This window comes from Gorilla gorilla, chromosome 3, assembly GCF_029281585.2.
Source record: "Gorilla gorilla gorilla isolate KB3781 chromosome 3, NHGRI_mGorGor1-v2.1_pri, whole genome shotgun sequence".
NCBI lineage: Eukaryota > Metazoa > Chordata > Mammalia > Primates > Hominidae > Gorilla > Gorilla gorilla.
The window spans coordinates 109,168,665-109,185,411 of record NC_073227.2 but is presented as its reverse complement, the minus strand read 5'-3'; the positions used below and the strand labels follow the sequence as shown (position 1 = coordinate 109,185,411).

The following is a 16,747-nucleotide window of genomic DNA, read 5'->3' as shown; positions in this document are numbered from 1 at the left end:
GGCTTCTGTATTTGTGAATTTGCCTCCTCGCTCAAATGTACTGGTAACCCCAAAGTCAATACTTAACAGTCCTTTTGCAGTCATTTGTGAACATGCCGGGAGGCAAAAAATACACGTAATGAGAAATGCATATTCTCAGCCGAGGTCAAATAAGGTGGTGACCCGCCTTCTTGACAGCTGTCATCCTGTAAACAGGTGTCCTTTTTGTGTTCTATTTAGTCATGTTTTTTTACATGTTGTGCTTTCTGTTCATAATTTCCCTCTTTAAAATGGTTCCCAAGTGTATGCTGAAGGGCTGTCTAATGTTTCTAAAGCACAAGAAGGCTGTGATGTGACTTCCAGAGGATAAGTGGAGGACAGGTGTTTAAGATAAGCTTTGTTCAGGCATGAGTTACAGCACTGTTGTGAGTTTGGTGTTAATAAACCAACAAGTATATTAAATAAGGTGTATTTAAACACAGAAAGACACACAAAACAACATTATGTCTTGATCATTTGAGAAAAATGTGACCAGAGGCTCACAGGAACCTGTATTTCCTCTAGGGGCAATGATTCAGTATTTACTAATTCAGTGTTCATGGCAACTTTATAGAACATAACTACCACACATAATGAGAATCTACTGTATATTTACCTAACTGCTTTATGATATTCTCTTCTATGACTATGCCACATGTATGTACCCTTTGCCCATATTTAGATTATGTTCAATTTTTAATTTAAAAAGTTTAAAAAATTATATTAACATTTCATCAGGGTATGTAGGTAGGAGTGAAATATTAAAGTCTCCACACATTTTCAGGAAGAGTGTGTGTCGCCATATTTCTCTCTAAAGTATTCTATTTAGTGGTATTTTCACTAATAAAGTATAGAGGTTCCAACTGCTCTACAAACTATCAAGCATAGGGCACTATCAACCTTAAATATTTACCTACATGATAGATGTGGATTGGTATTTCCTTGATAGGGATATAAAATGTTCCTGATTTCCATTGGAATTGAGGATTTTTTTTGTATTCTGGACTGTGCATATTTGAAAAGTTAATTATGTAGATACAGTTGGGTCAGATCTAATAATTTAAAATAAATAGAAAATTTTATGTGCAAGGTTGGCCCTTTGATGATTGCAAAAATAGAAGCAAAAGTGCTGGGCACAGTCACTCACGCCTATAATCCCAGAACTTTGGGAGGTCAAGGCAGGCTGAACTTGAGGTCAGGAATTCTAGACCAGCCTGGCCAACATGGCAAAACGCTGTCTCTACTAAAAATACAAAAATTAGGCTGGGCGCAGTGGCTCAAGCCTGTAATCCCAGCACTTTGGGAGGCTGAGATGGGGGGATCACAAGGTCAGGAGTTCAAGACCAGCCTGGCCAAAGTGGCAAAACCCCGTCTCTACTAAAAATACAAAAATTAGCTGGGCCATGGTGGCAGGCACCTGTAATCCCAGCTACTCGGGAGGCTGAGGCAGAACGCTTGAACCCAGGTGGCAGAGGTTTCAGTAAGCCAAGATCATGCCATTACACTGCAGCCAGGGCGATAAGAGCAAGATTCCATCTCAAAAATATATATATATATACAAAAATTAGTGGGACATGGTGGCTCGTGCCTGTAATCCCAGCTACTTGGGAGGCTGAGGCATGAAAATCGCTTGAACCCAGGAGGCAGACTGTGCCACTGCACTCCAGCCTAGGCAACAGAGTGAGACTCTGTCTCAAAAAAAAAAAAAAAAAAGAGAGACAAAGGAAAAAGTTGAAAGAAATGAATGATGTTAGAATTTGGGTGAGCACAAAGTGGCCCACAGGCCAAATCCCGCGTACGATCTATTTTTGTCAGTAGTTTTGTAGGAACACAGCCTTGCCCATTTGTTGATATATTGTCTGTGGCTGCTTTCATGCTGCCCACGGCAGAGCTGAGTAGTTGCAAAAGTGACTGTGTAATCCATGAACCCTAAATATTTACTATCTGGCCCTTTACGGAAAAGGTTTGCCAGCTCCTAATGTAGGAGCATAATTGCCATAGATTGATGTAAACATCTGAGTTTTTATCATCACTATTCAATATCATGATTTGCTGTTACCGTTACTAGGCACTAAAACTCAGAACTTACATGGTTGAAATTATTTTGTATTCTTTTGGGCCTATTTTACAACTATATTGTCATTTTAAAACTTACGTATTAGCTATAAGGTATAAATATTTACTATCTGCAAGCAGATGAATTTATTTTACTTCAAAATTATATTCCTGATTGTTTAATATTTTGCTTTTTTAAATAATTGTGCCTAACTGACCAACACTATGCTTAAAATTCCTTTAATTAAGAAATCACACTGGTTCTTCCTTTACATTTCCATCTAATGAGTCACTTTTAAAGTGAATCATTTCTCAATATGGCTTTTCCTGAGATATAGGCTAAGGCAAAAATAATAACAGACAATGTAAATAGGAAAAATAAATTTTCAAAAATTTACTACAATTTTTATCAGTGTTTCTTCTGCTTTTATTTTGTTTTTGACTCATATTTGCTTAATACGTGTAAATATGTCCCAAGGAATCCAATTACATTTTTTCGCAGATACTTTCTTTTTCCTCTTGGAGTGGCTGTAGGTGAAAATTTTTCCTGATATTTTTCACAAGTTGTTGATTACTCCTTTGAAATACCTGTGATGCTCTGTAGTCACTTAATAGCTAGATATATTTGGGAGAATATACTATGCATAGGTTTTATGCCTGGAGACTTAGTAGTTACCACCTTTCCATTTAACTACTTACACTTACGAATGACAGAGAAAGGGACATTTTGTTTGTTTGTTTTTAAGAAAAGTTCTATTAAAAATAGCACATGCTTATAAAGCAGAGCACAAAAACATAGGTAACTCCTTGTTAAAAGATCACAAATGGCTGGGCATGGTGGCTCATGCCTGTAATCCCAGCACTTTGGGAGGCTGAGGCAGGCAGATCATGAGGTCAGGAGATGGAGACCATCCTGGCAAACATGGTGAAACCCCGTCTCTACTAAAATACAAAAAATTAGCTGGGTGTGGTGGCGCGTGCCTGTAGTCCCAGCTACTCGGGAGGCTGAGGCAGGAGAATAGCTTGAACCTGGGAAGTGGAGCTTGCAGTAAGCTGATATCATGCCACTGCACTCCAGCCTGGTGACAGAGCAAGACTCTGTCTCAAAAATAAATAAATAAATAAATAAGATCACAAACACAATGAAATGCTAGCAATCATCTTGATTTAATAACTCTGAAAGAAAGGTTTTATTTAGAGAAGGGTTAATGAAATTTATTTGAAGTTCCACCAACATCCACATCTACCTATCAAACACTTATCTTGTAAATGACTCTTTGGAATCTTTCCTGGCATCCTTCTCCCTGACTGGAAAGGATCACTTCTATTGTGTCCCACATCAATATAGCATTCCTTTGACTACTTCTCTTTTTACCTTTCAGTAGAGTATAAACTCTTGCAGAATAAGGTTGTAAAGTGTCACATATCTAGATTCTAATATATTGCCTGACAGTTTGTTGAATGAATGAATGATTTATTCTTTCTCTCGAATTCTATTATCGCAATACATTCCAATTTTTTTGTTTACTTCTTGATCTTAAAGACAACCCTGTTTGATTATCTTATTCAGATTTACAGTTTGGATTCTGAGAACATCATGAAAGTTTGAATTTGAACTTGTTTGTTTTCTGCTTCATGTGAAATCCTTTAAGTGGTAACTTACCCTGATGACTCTATCCAGGCCTTTATTTATTCATCTTGTTATCAGGAAGCTCACATCCCTTTATCCCATTAAAAGAAAAAAAAACATAAACAAAACTCTTTTTCTTTCTACATCCTCCCAACACTTCTGACATCAAATGTGTGTTTTGCATACCAAGCAATTCTCCAATTATCTGCAGACATGAACTGGGTGTCTGACAATTTAACTCAGTTTTGGCACTAACTGCCTGGCATTAGCATAGTCCCCGCAAGTCAAATGCCACAAAACTGTCCCCAATTTCAGATGTAACCCCCAGGTTGTGACTTGTACTTCTGACAAAGTGGCTATAAATCAGGGGTTCCATGGCCCCAACTTCAGGTTTGATAATTTGCTAGAACAGTTCACAGAACTTAGAAAAGCACCCTAGCCATACTTACCAGTTTATTTTAAAGGATACAACTCAAGAACAGCCAAATGAAAGAGATGCTTAGGACACAGTATGGGGGAGGGCACAGAACTTCAGTGCCCCTTCTGGGCACACCACCCTCGCAGCACCTCCATGTGTTCACCAACCTGGAAGCTCTCCAAAGCCCATTGTTTACGCTGTTTATGGAGGTTCCATTAGGTGGGCACGATTAATTAAAGCATTGGTCATTGGTGATTGAATTCTATCTCCAGCCCCTTTCCCCTCTCTAGAGGCTGTAAGTTCCCACCCTCTAATCACGCGGTTAGTTCCTCTGGCAGCCAGTCCTCATCCTGAAGCTCTCTAGCAGTTTTCAGCCTCAAATCATCTCATTAATACGCAAAAAGGCACTCATCACTGGACAGTCCAAGGGTTTTAGAAGATCTTATATCAGGAACCAGGGACTAAGACCAAATATATACATATATATATATATTTGTCACACCCAACTTTTCTTTGGCTAAATGAAGGAAGAAAAAATAAAAAAGGAAAGAAAAACATAGTTTTTTTTTTTTTCCTCATGATGTCCCAGTCAGAAGTCTGTCTTAATGACTATATTATTTACGTAGAATGATAAAGACTGGTAACTAGCCTAGCAACTCATGGATCTACCCAAACTTTCTTATACATTTTATTATTGTTTATTTATTTTTACACGTAAAAAACTGGTTCATAATAAGTTTACACTAACTGGGGGCATCGGAACAGAAGAAGGAGGGATATGAGCACTGAGAAGACAACTAATAATTGTCCACTGCACAAGATCTCTTTAGTGAGCATCAAAGTTAGAAGATGAAAGGTATGTATGTAATCCAGGGCCTTATATTTTATCAACAAAGATTAGTGTTTGGGGGAATTTCAGTCCAAAAACTGAACCTAGTTTTTTCTCCACATCATGGACATAATAACTGTTATAAAATGCTTTGTTACCTACTGAATAGCAAATAAAGGTCAAACCCTTTAGCATGGTATACATTGCCTTAACAGTCTGAGTCCAGCCCAACCTTCTAGTCCCAACTCTTGCCACCATCTCTTTATTTCCTTCCATGCCCACTCATTTCAGATTTCTTATTTTATGCCTTTGCTCCCTCTGTTTTCATTATCTGGAAGCCTTCCCTCCTCACCTCTCTCTGCCTACGGCAGAATTAGTTGTGTGCCTTATGTGTATTCTCAAATAGCATTGTATATATACGTTATATAAAAATACATTATACAGTCATTACTTAACACCTGTAAGTTTTTCCTGACATTTATCATAGCTCATATGTATATATTCATGCAATTACATGATTAATGTTTGTTTTCCCCACTAGAGTACAAGCTCTAGAGTGCAGAAATAAGTCTAATTTAGTCTCTCTTGTATCCTTAGTATTCACAGGTAGTAAGTGCTCCATAAATATCTGTTGCTATTGAATGTTTTTAAAAATATGAGAGACAGTGTGAAATAGTAGTTAAGATTGCTGTTTCTGTTATCAGATTGCCGCAAGTCAAATCCTAGATTCATCACTTACTGTCTGTGTGACTTTGGGCAGGCTCCTTAAATTTTCTATATCTCTGTTCTACCACCTTTAAAATGGAAATAGTAGTACCTATTTCATAGGGTTTTTAAAATTGAAAATGAGAATAGATAGATAGATAGATAGATAGATAGATAGATAGATAGATAATGTTTAAATATTATGCCTACCATATAGTAAGCACTCAACAGTTAGCTATTATTGCAATTATGCTTATTACTAGAGGTAGGAGTCCATGTGCCTGTTTTCTTGCTAGACTATCTACTTCTTTAAGACTACAGCCAGCATCATTAATGATGTCAGGGCCTAGTCCAAGGCTCAGCATGTCATAGTCATTTGGTAAATGCTTATTAAATTGTTATTGAATTTGAAGAATGCTATTTAAGAATAAACCACTAGGATAGTTTGATAATGACTTGTCTTCCCAAGTTCCACAGTCTTTATTATTTTTATTAATTATGAAAATTAATAACTCTCACTTCTGTCATTTATTATGTGCCCAGTCTATTCCAGGCACTAATGATACATGGATTATTTCGTTTAGTTTAGTTTTTTTTTTTTTTGAGACGGAGTCTTGCTCTGTTGCCCAGGCTGGAGTGCAGTGGCATGATCTTGGCTCATTGCAACATTTGCCTCCCGGATTCAAGCGATTTTCCTGCCTCAGCCTCCCAAGTAGCTGGGATTACAGGCATGCACGACCATGCTTGGCTAATTTTTGTATTTTTAGTAGAGATGGGGTTTTGCCATGTTGACCAGGCTGGTCACGAATTCCTGACCTCAGGTGATTCGCCCGCCTCAGACTCCCAAAGATGTCATTTAATTTTTATAATAACTTGTGAGGTGTAGGTTTTTCATTATACGGATGAGGCAGCTGAGCCTCAGAGAAGTTAAGGGACTTACTCCACATCATGCAGCTGGCAATGGAGAAAAAGAGAGTTTAAAGCCAGTTTCTCCCTATAAATGAATATGTTGTAAAATAAAGTGTTCACCTATATATATGACAACAGAAATGGCTTTAGTTCATTGAGAATGCACATTTTGTAAAATAACTGGTAATGCCTCATGGCCTTGTCACAATGAGCGGCGCCCTAATGGAGGAAACCTCACTGACTCCTGGCCTTACAATTTCCAGCTGGCTTTGTGGACAGGGTTCATTAGTCTCAGAGTTTGGCAAAAGGAGCGCAAAACATTCCATCAGCTTCCCTTGTTTATAGTAGGGCCTACATTAAAAGAAAGCTTGGATTAGGAATAAATGGCATTTGTTTTATCCCTTTAATCATTTTCTGGCAGTCATGCTCACAGTACACATTCACAAATACACACAGATACAAATGTGCTGTCCTGTTCCCCAAAACAGCCCCTTCAGAAGAACCTTTCAATGCAACATCCCTTCACTATTATTGAGGGAATGTGGGAGGTGCTTCTTCCCCACAACCCAAATGTACCTTCACTTGTGGATATATCATAGAAATGCAAACAGATCACCAGATAATTGTGGTACTTACTATTCACAATCATAGATGAAAGAATTATTTCTAGAAGTTTTCCAGAGGAAGCAGCTTAACTACTGCTGAACAGTGTAAGTCTTACAGCACAGAATCCTGAGTATTCTCATCCTTCCCTGAGGCGTTAATGCTCATTCCTGGGAGAAACTTGGGCTGCTTAATTTTTCCCCATAATATTTATGCTAGAAGAGTGAGATAATATTTTAAGTACACATTAATCAGGTTATCAAAAGCTGTTTTCATGTTTGATTAGTGCTTTGATGAACTTATTTAATAAGTACTCGGAAAAACACAATGCAATTATTTTTTGAACGTATTATTTTTGCTCCACTTAAATATAAAGAAACCTGTAAGGAAAAACTAGCTATAGTTTTATAATATATGATTTATAAGTACATTGCATCAGCTGTTTGAGGCAGCAAGGGAGGGGGAAAGAAGCAACAAAGGAATTACTGAATTTGTTTTTATAAGGAAAATATTATTTTGAATATTCATTAATTGCCTTTTCTGTGTTGAAGACTTACAGGCAGGAGATACAAAAATGAAAAAGACACACTTGGAAATCACTCACTCTAATAAGGACAACATGTGGAAACAAGCTATTACAGCACCAGAATAAAGAAGCTAATAGTGTCTGCTACCTTAAAATCCCAGCCCCCTCTAAAAACAACACTATACCCACTCCTTGCCTATCTTAGTACCTGAATGCAGCTGGTGAAACCCACGCAACTAAGCTGAGGTCCCGGTCTAAGGACATGGCTCTCAACCTCAAAAGGGCCCTCATGCTGGCAGTCCTGCTCCTTCCTCTCAAGCCCTTCATGCTTCCTCTCTTGTAAGCAACTCCTTCATACATTCTCCTTGGCCATTATGCCTCCAACATCACTTTCTTCACCGCTTCACATTCAGAGGATGACCTTGCTTGCTGTGTCACTGAGAACATCAAGAGACAGCATCCACCTGCTCCCACACTCATATCCCTCCACCACGTGCCTCTGGGCCCACAGTGTTCTTCCATCTTCCTTCCCATCTCCTGGATGGGCTGAGAGTCCTGACTAAGATCAGCTCCTCTCCTGTGTGCATGATTCCGTCCCCTCTCACCCACTCAAGAACTCTCCCCCAATTTTTCCTCCTTCCTCCTCCCTCTCCTGGGTCACCAGTTTGATGTCTGTCTATTGAATCATTCCCATTTGCATAGAAATATGCTATAATGTTTTCCATCTTATTTGAAAATAAAAACAACCCTCCTTTGACTCTTCAGCCCTCTTTAGCAATCGCCTCTTTCCTTTGCTATTCTTCACAGCAGAACTGCTCGAAAGAATTATACAAGCTCTCCTTTGAAAATGGAGAAAGAAAAAAAAAGAACTATTTAAGCTCTGTGTTTTCACTTCCTCTTTTTTTGCCTGGAACCCACTCTAATCAGTCCCTACTACAAAATGAAACAGCACATTGCCAAATTCAGTGGTCAGTTCTCAGATTTCATTATTCGCCCTGTCAGCGGCATTTGACACACTTGATCTCTCCTTCCTCTTTGTTGTAACAGCTTTATTGAGATATAATTTATATACTGTAAAACTCACCCTTTTAAGGTTACAATTCAGTGGTTTTTCATGTATTTACAAAGTTGTGCAACCATCAACAGTATCTAATTCCAGAACATTTCATTACCCTCAAAAGAAACCCCATACCCATTTGCAGTTACTTCCCCTCCTCCATCCCCTGCCAGCCACTAATCTATTTTTTGTCTCTCTGGATTTGCGTGTTCTACACATTTCCTGCCAATGGAATTATACAATATGTGTCCTTTTGTTTCTGCCTCCTTTCACTTGGCATAATGTTTTCAGGATTCATCTATGCTCTATCATGTACTTTATTCCTTTCGTGACTTATCGTATTCCATCCTACAGATATACCACATTTTGCTTATCCATATGTCAGTTGATGGACACTTGAGTTGTTTCTACTTTTTGCCTACCATGAATAATGCAGCTGTCAACATTAGTATACAAAATGAAATGTTTTACTGCAAAATTTTATGTAACAGAATGAAAATTTGTTAAAGTCCTCTACCTTAATTCCTACACTGCTCAGTTTAAACGATTACTTTTTGACTGAATTTTTTCCTGATAAAAGACTTAAAGTCAGAGAATTGAACAAATAACTTTGTAAAATAGCAGATGGAACTGTGTCAAAATTAATAAGAAACCTCACCCTACTACCATGTACAGATTTACCTGAGTAGCTTCTAAAAGGTGAGGCTTCCTTGAGCCCAAGTCTCAGGACATGGGGCTCTACCATGGGGCCATATAGTTAGAGCCAATGTAGTTTCTTGACTCATAGTCATGCATTAATAATTCTTTTACTCTATAAATTCAGATTCTTGTGATCTCTGTACCATCACTATTTTTAAGTGGCAGATTTTGAAATTGAATATAAATGAAAGTTCTAAAATAAGAGCAATGTTTACACAATAGAATTAATATATTTTATAGTATCAGCTGATTGTTAACATTTCAATGTTTCTAGGAAGAAAGTAGATGCTATTATTTAGTTTCTTAGTCATTATACAAACATTTAGTGGTCACCTACTGTTTGCTAAGTGCTATTCTATGAGACAGGGCTATAGCAGTTAACAAAACCCACAAACATTTCTGCTGGAATGGCACTTCCCAGTTTGCAGAAGAGAGAGGAGCTGAGAGGGGCAGAGTTGAGGAAAACAAAGAACTAAGGAGTGTTCCTTGCTTGGGCCACACTGTGAACCTGTAATTGATTTGATCTCTTATATTTCAAGATAAGCTTTTTCTTTTTTTTTTTTTTTTTTTTGAGGCAGAATCTTTCTCTGTTGCCCAGGCTGGAGTGCAGTGGCACAATCTTCACTCACTGCAACCTCCGCCTCCCAGGTTCAAGCGATTCTCCTGCCTCAGCCTCCTGAGTAGCTGGTATTGCAGGCATGCGCCACCATGCCTGGCTAATTTTTTTTATTTTTAGTACTGACAGGGTTTCACCATGTTGGCCAGGCTGGTCTCGAACTCCTGGCCTCAAGTGATCCGCCCGCCTTGGCCTGCCAAAGTGCTGGGATTACAGGGGTGAGCCACCATGCTTGGCCTCAACATAAACCTTTTGAAAAGTATAAAATTTCTTTTTTCTCATCTATGAGTGATTTTTCTAACAAAGTTAAATTGAGTTATGCTAAAATACAGACTTGCTCTAAAACTTGGATCAAGATGAGATTTTAATTAGTTATAACTGTTTAACATTGTCCCATTTTTACTATTATAAAAAAAGATAAGCATGTGTAAGAAACTACTCCCCTCCTAAAAATATATATTCCCTAAAGCATGTTAATAATTTTCTCAGAAAAAAAAATGGAACATTAATTAGCTAGCACTGTGGCTGGCACAGAAGAGATTCATTAAATTATCTATGAGGAGAGTAGCAGCAGTTTAGTAAACAAATCTCTTTTTTGGAAAGCTAAATGAAACTTCTTTAAGCAAAAACAAAGGCTTTTTTATGATTTGGAGTTTTTGTGGTCTTTAAATTAAAACTATGTATCTTTTTTTTTGTAAATTCAGAACTAAGCATCTCTTTTCTGATACTTTGTTATTTCACATTTCTTCTTATGAAGATTATGAGTTTAACGAACATGAAAGAGAGGCAAGAAGCTTTGCCATCTTCCATACAAGTGACAGGTGGAGGAGAGAAAAGGCCAAAGATAATGAGGAGGACTGGTTAACTTTCTTGAGAAAATCTAAGTGTTAAAAGTTAGTGCTACTCCTTTTGTCCTTCAATCTCAATCTTTCATAATCATTTAAGCCTTGAATATAATTTTCTGTCCTTTTCTAATCACTTCTCAAAGTACCTGATGAAGAATATGGAGTCCATGAAAAGAACACAGTTAGAGTTTGGGTTTTTTGGGTTTTTTTGGGTTTTTTGGTTTTTTGTTTATTTGTTTTGGAGGTGGGGATGTTGAGACAGGGTCTCACTCTGTCACACAGATGAGAGTGCAGTGGCATGGTCACAGCTCACTGCAGCCTCAACCTCCTGGACTGAAGCCATTCTCCCACCTCAGCTTCCCAAGTAGTTGGGACTACAGGTGGACTCTACAAGGCCTGGCTATTTTTTTTAAAAATTATTTTGTAGAGACAGGGTCTCATTATGTCGCTGAGGCTTGTCTCGACCTCCTGGTCTCAAGCAATCCCCCCATCTCGGCCTCCCAAAGTGCTAGGATTACAGGTGTGAGCCACCATGCCCAGTCCACACTTAGAGTTTTTGTACTTTCAAAATGCCAGCACAGCAACTGAACAGTGCTTAGGGTGACTCCTAAGTCTAAACTATCAGTTTATTATGCCTAAGCTTTTAAAAATTACTTACTAACAATACTGTCTCATAATAGCTTACTAAATTATTATTTTAAATTTTCCTCCAGTTGACTCACAAGCACATTATTTTTCTGGGAAGAAACTTTTAAGTGGAGAAACCTTCTACTCCTCCACAATGAAAAGAAGCTGTCCAGTAAACGAAATCCCTCCTGCTTCATGTCCGCTTAGCATGGCAGATAATTCGTACTCTACACTGTCCTGTGGAACAGAGAGCCTTACAGCTTACTTTTGTATCATCACAGTTATATGATGGCAATGTATAAAAATTAAGATTGAGGCATGATATTTTAATGTCTTTTTTATTTTCAGTCACATTAATTTATCAGGGTGAATTAGTGCCTGGTATCACATATTTTTTTTTTGGTGATGGGTTCCTTATTCAATTTTTAAAGATTAGACCATCTTAAAATATTTTTAGTGTTGACTGTGACAGTTTGTTTTTTGACTTTCAAAACAAATTATTGTGTGTTTTAAGTATGATGACCCTAGTTTTATTGGAGGTATATATCTACCTCCTTTTGCTTTTTTATTTGCTAAACTAGCTCATACTATATCTCATAAAAAGTACTTTACTATCTTATTTAAAACTTTGTAAGTATTTTAATGGCTGGGTAATCCTTTATCATGTGTATATGCCATAATTTACGTATGATAGTAATTTGGTTATTTAGAATGCTTACATTTTCATTCTATTATAAATAAAAATACGATGAACATATCTTCCATCTAGTTTTGTCCTCAAATTTGATTTTTTTCCTAAGGCTATGTTTCTAGAATGCTTCAACAGGTGCCAGAGAAATAAATTGAAAGAAAAGAAAAATTTAACTTCTAATACCCAAAAAAGAAAAAAGAAAATGGTTGCATTATGGTAGGTAGTATGAATTTCATTTAAAATGCCATTTATTCTTGCAATTCCAACATTTAACATGTAACCAAGTATATAGACTAGTGGTTAAGCACAGGTACTGAGGCCTATCTGGGTTCTGATGGTAACTCTGTCACTTACTCCTCGGAACAAATGAAATTTTTTGTGCCTCAGTTTCCTCATCTTTCAAATGATAATAATAACAGCTCTTGACTCCTTGGGTGGTTGTGAGAATTAAATGGGTTGGTTTATGTAAATCTCTTGGAACCATGCCTGGCACGGAATAAGTGCTCAGTAAATATTAATTATAACAGCAGCAGCACCAGGATTTAAGAGAATGTTTTCTAATTTTACTGTCTGAAAGAACATTCATTTGTTTTTATTCCCATGGCATGTTAAATACTAAAGCACCTTAAGAATGCCACAGTTAGAGCTACTGCGCTCTTGCAGATACATGCATGGAATGTATTCTTTTTGAGATTCCTGTAATTGTTTGTATTTTAGTTGTACACATAAATCACACAGCGTATACCTAGATCTTTATCTCAAATAGCCAGTGGCAGAATTCTTATGAGCAAAGCGTTCATCATAGATGGTTTGGGGGATTTTATAGTTTTTACCTTCACATACAAAAATTACTAAATGATCAAATAAATGAAGAAATGACTAAAAGAAAGAAGCAAAGTGTGGTGTGAACTAGTGGATGTCAGTTATAACTACAGTGGAAAGAGAAAGCTGGCCTCCCCAGTCTGTATCCCCAACCCTTGGCCATTTTGCTGCTTCAGCCACATGTTATGAGAGAGGCTGCAGGTATGTCTTTCCAGCACATTCACTCCATTTATTATGGTAAGGCTGTTGGCACGATTTGGAGTCCCTGACTAGCAGGGCTTGCCTGAGCCTCATGGAGCCACTAGCAACTCTTGCTGAGATAAGGTGGGTCTAAATGGCCTCCTGGGCCCACTTCTTGTCTGTCTTCCCCTCGATTAGAATATGTTTTATAAAAGCATGGAGTTTTCTTTTATATTAGTCAGGGTTCACTAGAGGGACAGAACTAATAGGATAGATGTTTATTATGAAGAGGAGTTTATTAGGAGAATTGACTCACACGATCACAAGGTGAAGTCCCACAATAGGCTGTCTGCAAGCTAAGGAGCCAGGAAGCCAGTCTGAGTCCCAAAACCTCAAAAGCAGGGAAGCCGATAGTGGAGCCTTCAATCTGTGGCCAAAGGCCCAAGAGCCCCTGGCAAACCACTGGTGTAAGTCCGAGAGTCCAAAAGCCGAAGAACTTGGAGTCTGATGTTCAAGGGCAGGAAGCATCCAGCACAGGAGAAAGATGGAGGCTTGAAGACTCAGCCAGTCTAGTCCTTCCACGTTCCTCTGCCTGCTTTTATCCTAGCTGAGCTGGCAGCTGACTAGATGGTGCCCACCTAGACTGAGGGTGGGTCTGCTCTTCCCAGTCCACTGACTCAAATGGAGTCCACTGACTCACAGACACCCCCAGGAACAGTACTTTGCATCCTTCAATCAAGTTGACACTCAGTATTAACCATCACAGTCTCCTCATTTTAACACCATGAAATGTTGTCAAACAACTGTCCTTGTGCTTGCTTTAATATGGGCAGGGAACTAAATCTAAATGTGAGATTTTTGGCTAATTAGTTTGAAATCTTACTGCATTTTCAGTGGTTTTATTGATTTTTCATGTCTACTCTTACGAAAAATAATCACATGCAGAAGGAGCTCCTTAATGAAATATATAACAGCGTATATTTTTACTTTCATGTTCTTGCTATTAATGTTTTTTTAAAAAAGTATTCTTGGTATTCTTGAAAATTGCTAAAAGAGTAGATTTGAAGTTTTCTCACCACAAAAAATGTATGTGAGGTAATGCATATGTTAATTATCTGTTTAGCTGTTCCACAGTGTATACATATTTCAGAACAACATGTTGTACAGGATGAATATATATAATTTTTGTCAATAAAAAAGTCAGTCTCAGCAAATATGGACTACAGAAGTGTTTTTGTACGTTTATAATATTTAAAAATTTTTTCCTTGCTTTCCTGATTTTATGAGCTTAAGAATGCTCTGCAAAGAAATGTCATGAAAAATTAATTGTCAGTCACCAGATTTGGGCAAATTTTATGTAACAACAATAATAATAAAAACTAGCTTTTATTGAGTGTTCACTTTGCTCTATCCTAAATATACCTTTTTGCCAAATTATGTTCATATATTTTGTTTGCGTGTGTTGTTTGGTTTTGTAAATTAATGTTATTTTTAGTTGACAAGTCATAATTATACATATTTCTTCATATATTGTTTTTATATAATCTTCAGAGGCATGAATTTATTCAATATTTATGTTCATAATTATTCCCATATTACTTTTAAAAATTATCTGTTTTATTGACTATCCTCCGGGATAGTCAATGTCTTAAGAATACCTTGTGATTGACAAGTGGATTGTCTCACAATAAGTATTTACTAATAGATCCAAAACTTTGCTAGACTTTATGGTAAAAATGTTAATAAGAAGAATAAAAGGAGAGAGAAAGAGATAAACAATAGGCGGAGACTATAATCTCTATTTGCAGAGAACCCATTGAGACCATATGACCTAGAAACATGAGAAAACTCAGATTAAAGTATCAGGCAATGTGTAATCAAGGGTAGACTATGTGGTAGTGTGTTATGGAAATTCAGAATTGGGAAAGTTCATTAAGACCTGAAGTTAAGTCCAGGCGCCGTGGCTCAAGCCTGTAATCCCAGCACTTTGGGCGGCCGAGGTGGGCAGATAACTTGAAGTCAGGAGTTTGAGACTGGCCAGGCCAACATGGTGAAACCACATCCCTACAAAAAATACAAAAATTACCCTGACTTGGTGGTGCATGCCTGTAATCCCACCTACTCAGGAGGCTGAGGAAGGAGAATCGCTCGAACCCAGGAGGTGGGGGTTGCAGTAAGCCAAGATCACGCCACTGCACTACAGCAGCCTGGGTGACAGAGCGAGACTCTGTCTCAAAAAAAAAAAAAAAGACCTGAAGTTAGTTAGAGAAAGTCCACTGGAGTTATCTCAGCCTCAAAGGAAGTTAGGATTGGTTTGGTTTTAAGCAGTTGAGTGGCCAGCAATGAGCACATGACATTCCAGATGTAAGGACAAGCATGGGAAAAATCCTAGAGACAAGAAAAAGCTTCCAGTGTACCAAATACAATTGATCCGAGGTTTCTAATTTTTCCTACAATTCTGGCATAATATTTTTTACATTTTAAAGGAAAAGAATATTGATTGTATTCATATTCATTCTGATCTAAAATAAGAGAACATGAAGGTATTTTGGTGGCTAGAGGGAACATAACTTCAGACACAGTCTGAGAAGTCAGTACCCCCGGGATTCATTTGGGACATATATTGCCCATGCATTCCAAGACAAAAGAAAACTAAAAAGCTTGTGTTTTTCCTATTTATTATCTTAACCAAAATTTTATTAGATCTTACTTTGCCCTACAAAAGAGGGCTACAATAGAAACCATCAGCAAATTTGTGTTTTGCTTATTGGTAGTAAATATTTCTGAATACCTTTCAGACACTGGCATCCTTTATTCCAGTGGTTCTTAGCTCTTTTTTTTCCTGCCTCCTTCCAACTATTTTTTATTTCCTTCAATCCAAGTTGCCAGTCTGACATACTCCCATATCATTTCTCATTACATAGAATGATTATTCTAAGGAGGGGTGGGCCTGGGGAAGATTTCTGCCAGAATAGAAATGTTCTCGGTAGGGTATGGGGTATATAAGGTTTGAATGTTCTCCTTGGAAATATTTGTATCTCCCCTTCCCTGTGCCCTTTGCTATATCATTTTTATATGTAGTTTAAATTTAATTTTTAGCTTGATATTTTTCTGGGGTGTTATAAATTGGATTATTGCAAAATTGGAATAAATTGTCTTTTATCATAAACTTAATTTGAAAGACTTTAACATTTATCTAGCTCTCCCCCACCCCTCTTTTTTTTTTCTTCTAGATCCCAAAATCCAGGAGTGAGGGATCTATTCAGGCCCACAGAGTACTGCAACCAGAGCTATCTGATGGCATTCCTCAGCTCAGCTTGCGGCTAAGTTATAGAAAAGCCTGCTTGGAAGACATGAATTCAGCAGAGGGTGCTATTAGTGCCAAGTTGGTACCCAGGTTGGCATGTTTTCTTTATCTACACAATCCATATTGCATTATCCGCTCTTATGTTTAGGCCCACGTATGTAGGTATTTCTGCATTGATCTGCCACTGGAGTTTACAGGATATAGATCAGT

The 16,747-nt window shown here is 37.6% G+C and overlaps 1 protein-coding gene across 14 annotated transcripts in view; it reads left to right on the top strand.

Moving 5' to 3' along the window:
* The window catches only part of FAM13A (family with sequence similarity 13 member A), a 384,724-nt gene that overhangs the window by 243,739 nt on the left and 124,238 nt on the right, over window positions 1-16,747 (top strand). For all 14 annotated transcript variants that reach the window (XM_055384654.2, XM_055384652.2, XM_019025591.4 and 11 more), the window contains one exon: window positions 16,464-16,627. In XM_055384654.2, the coding sequence (XP_055240629.1) occupies window positions 16,464-16,627 (164 nt within the window). The remainder of the gene's footprint in view (window positions 1-16,463; window positions 16,628-16,747) is intronic.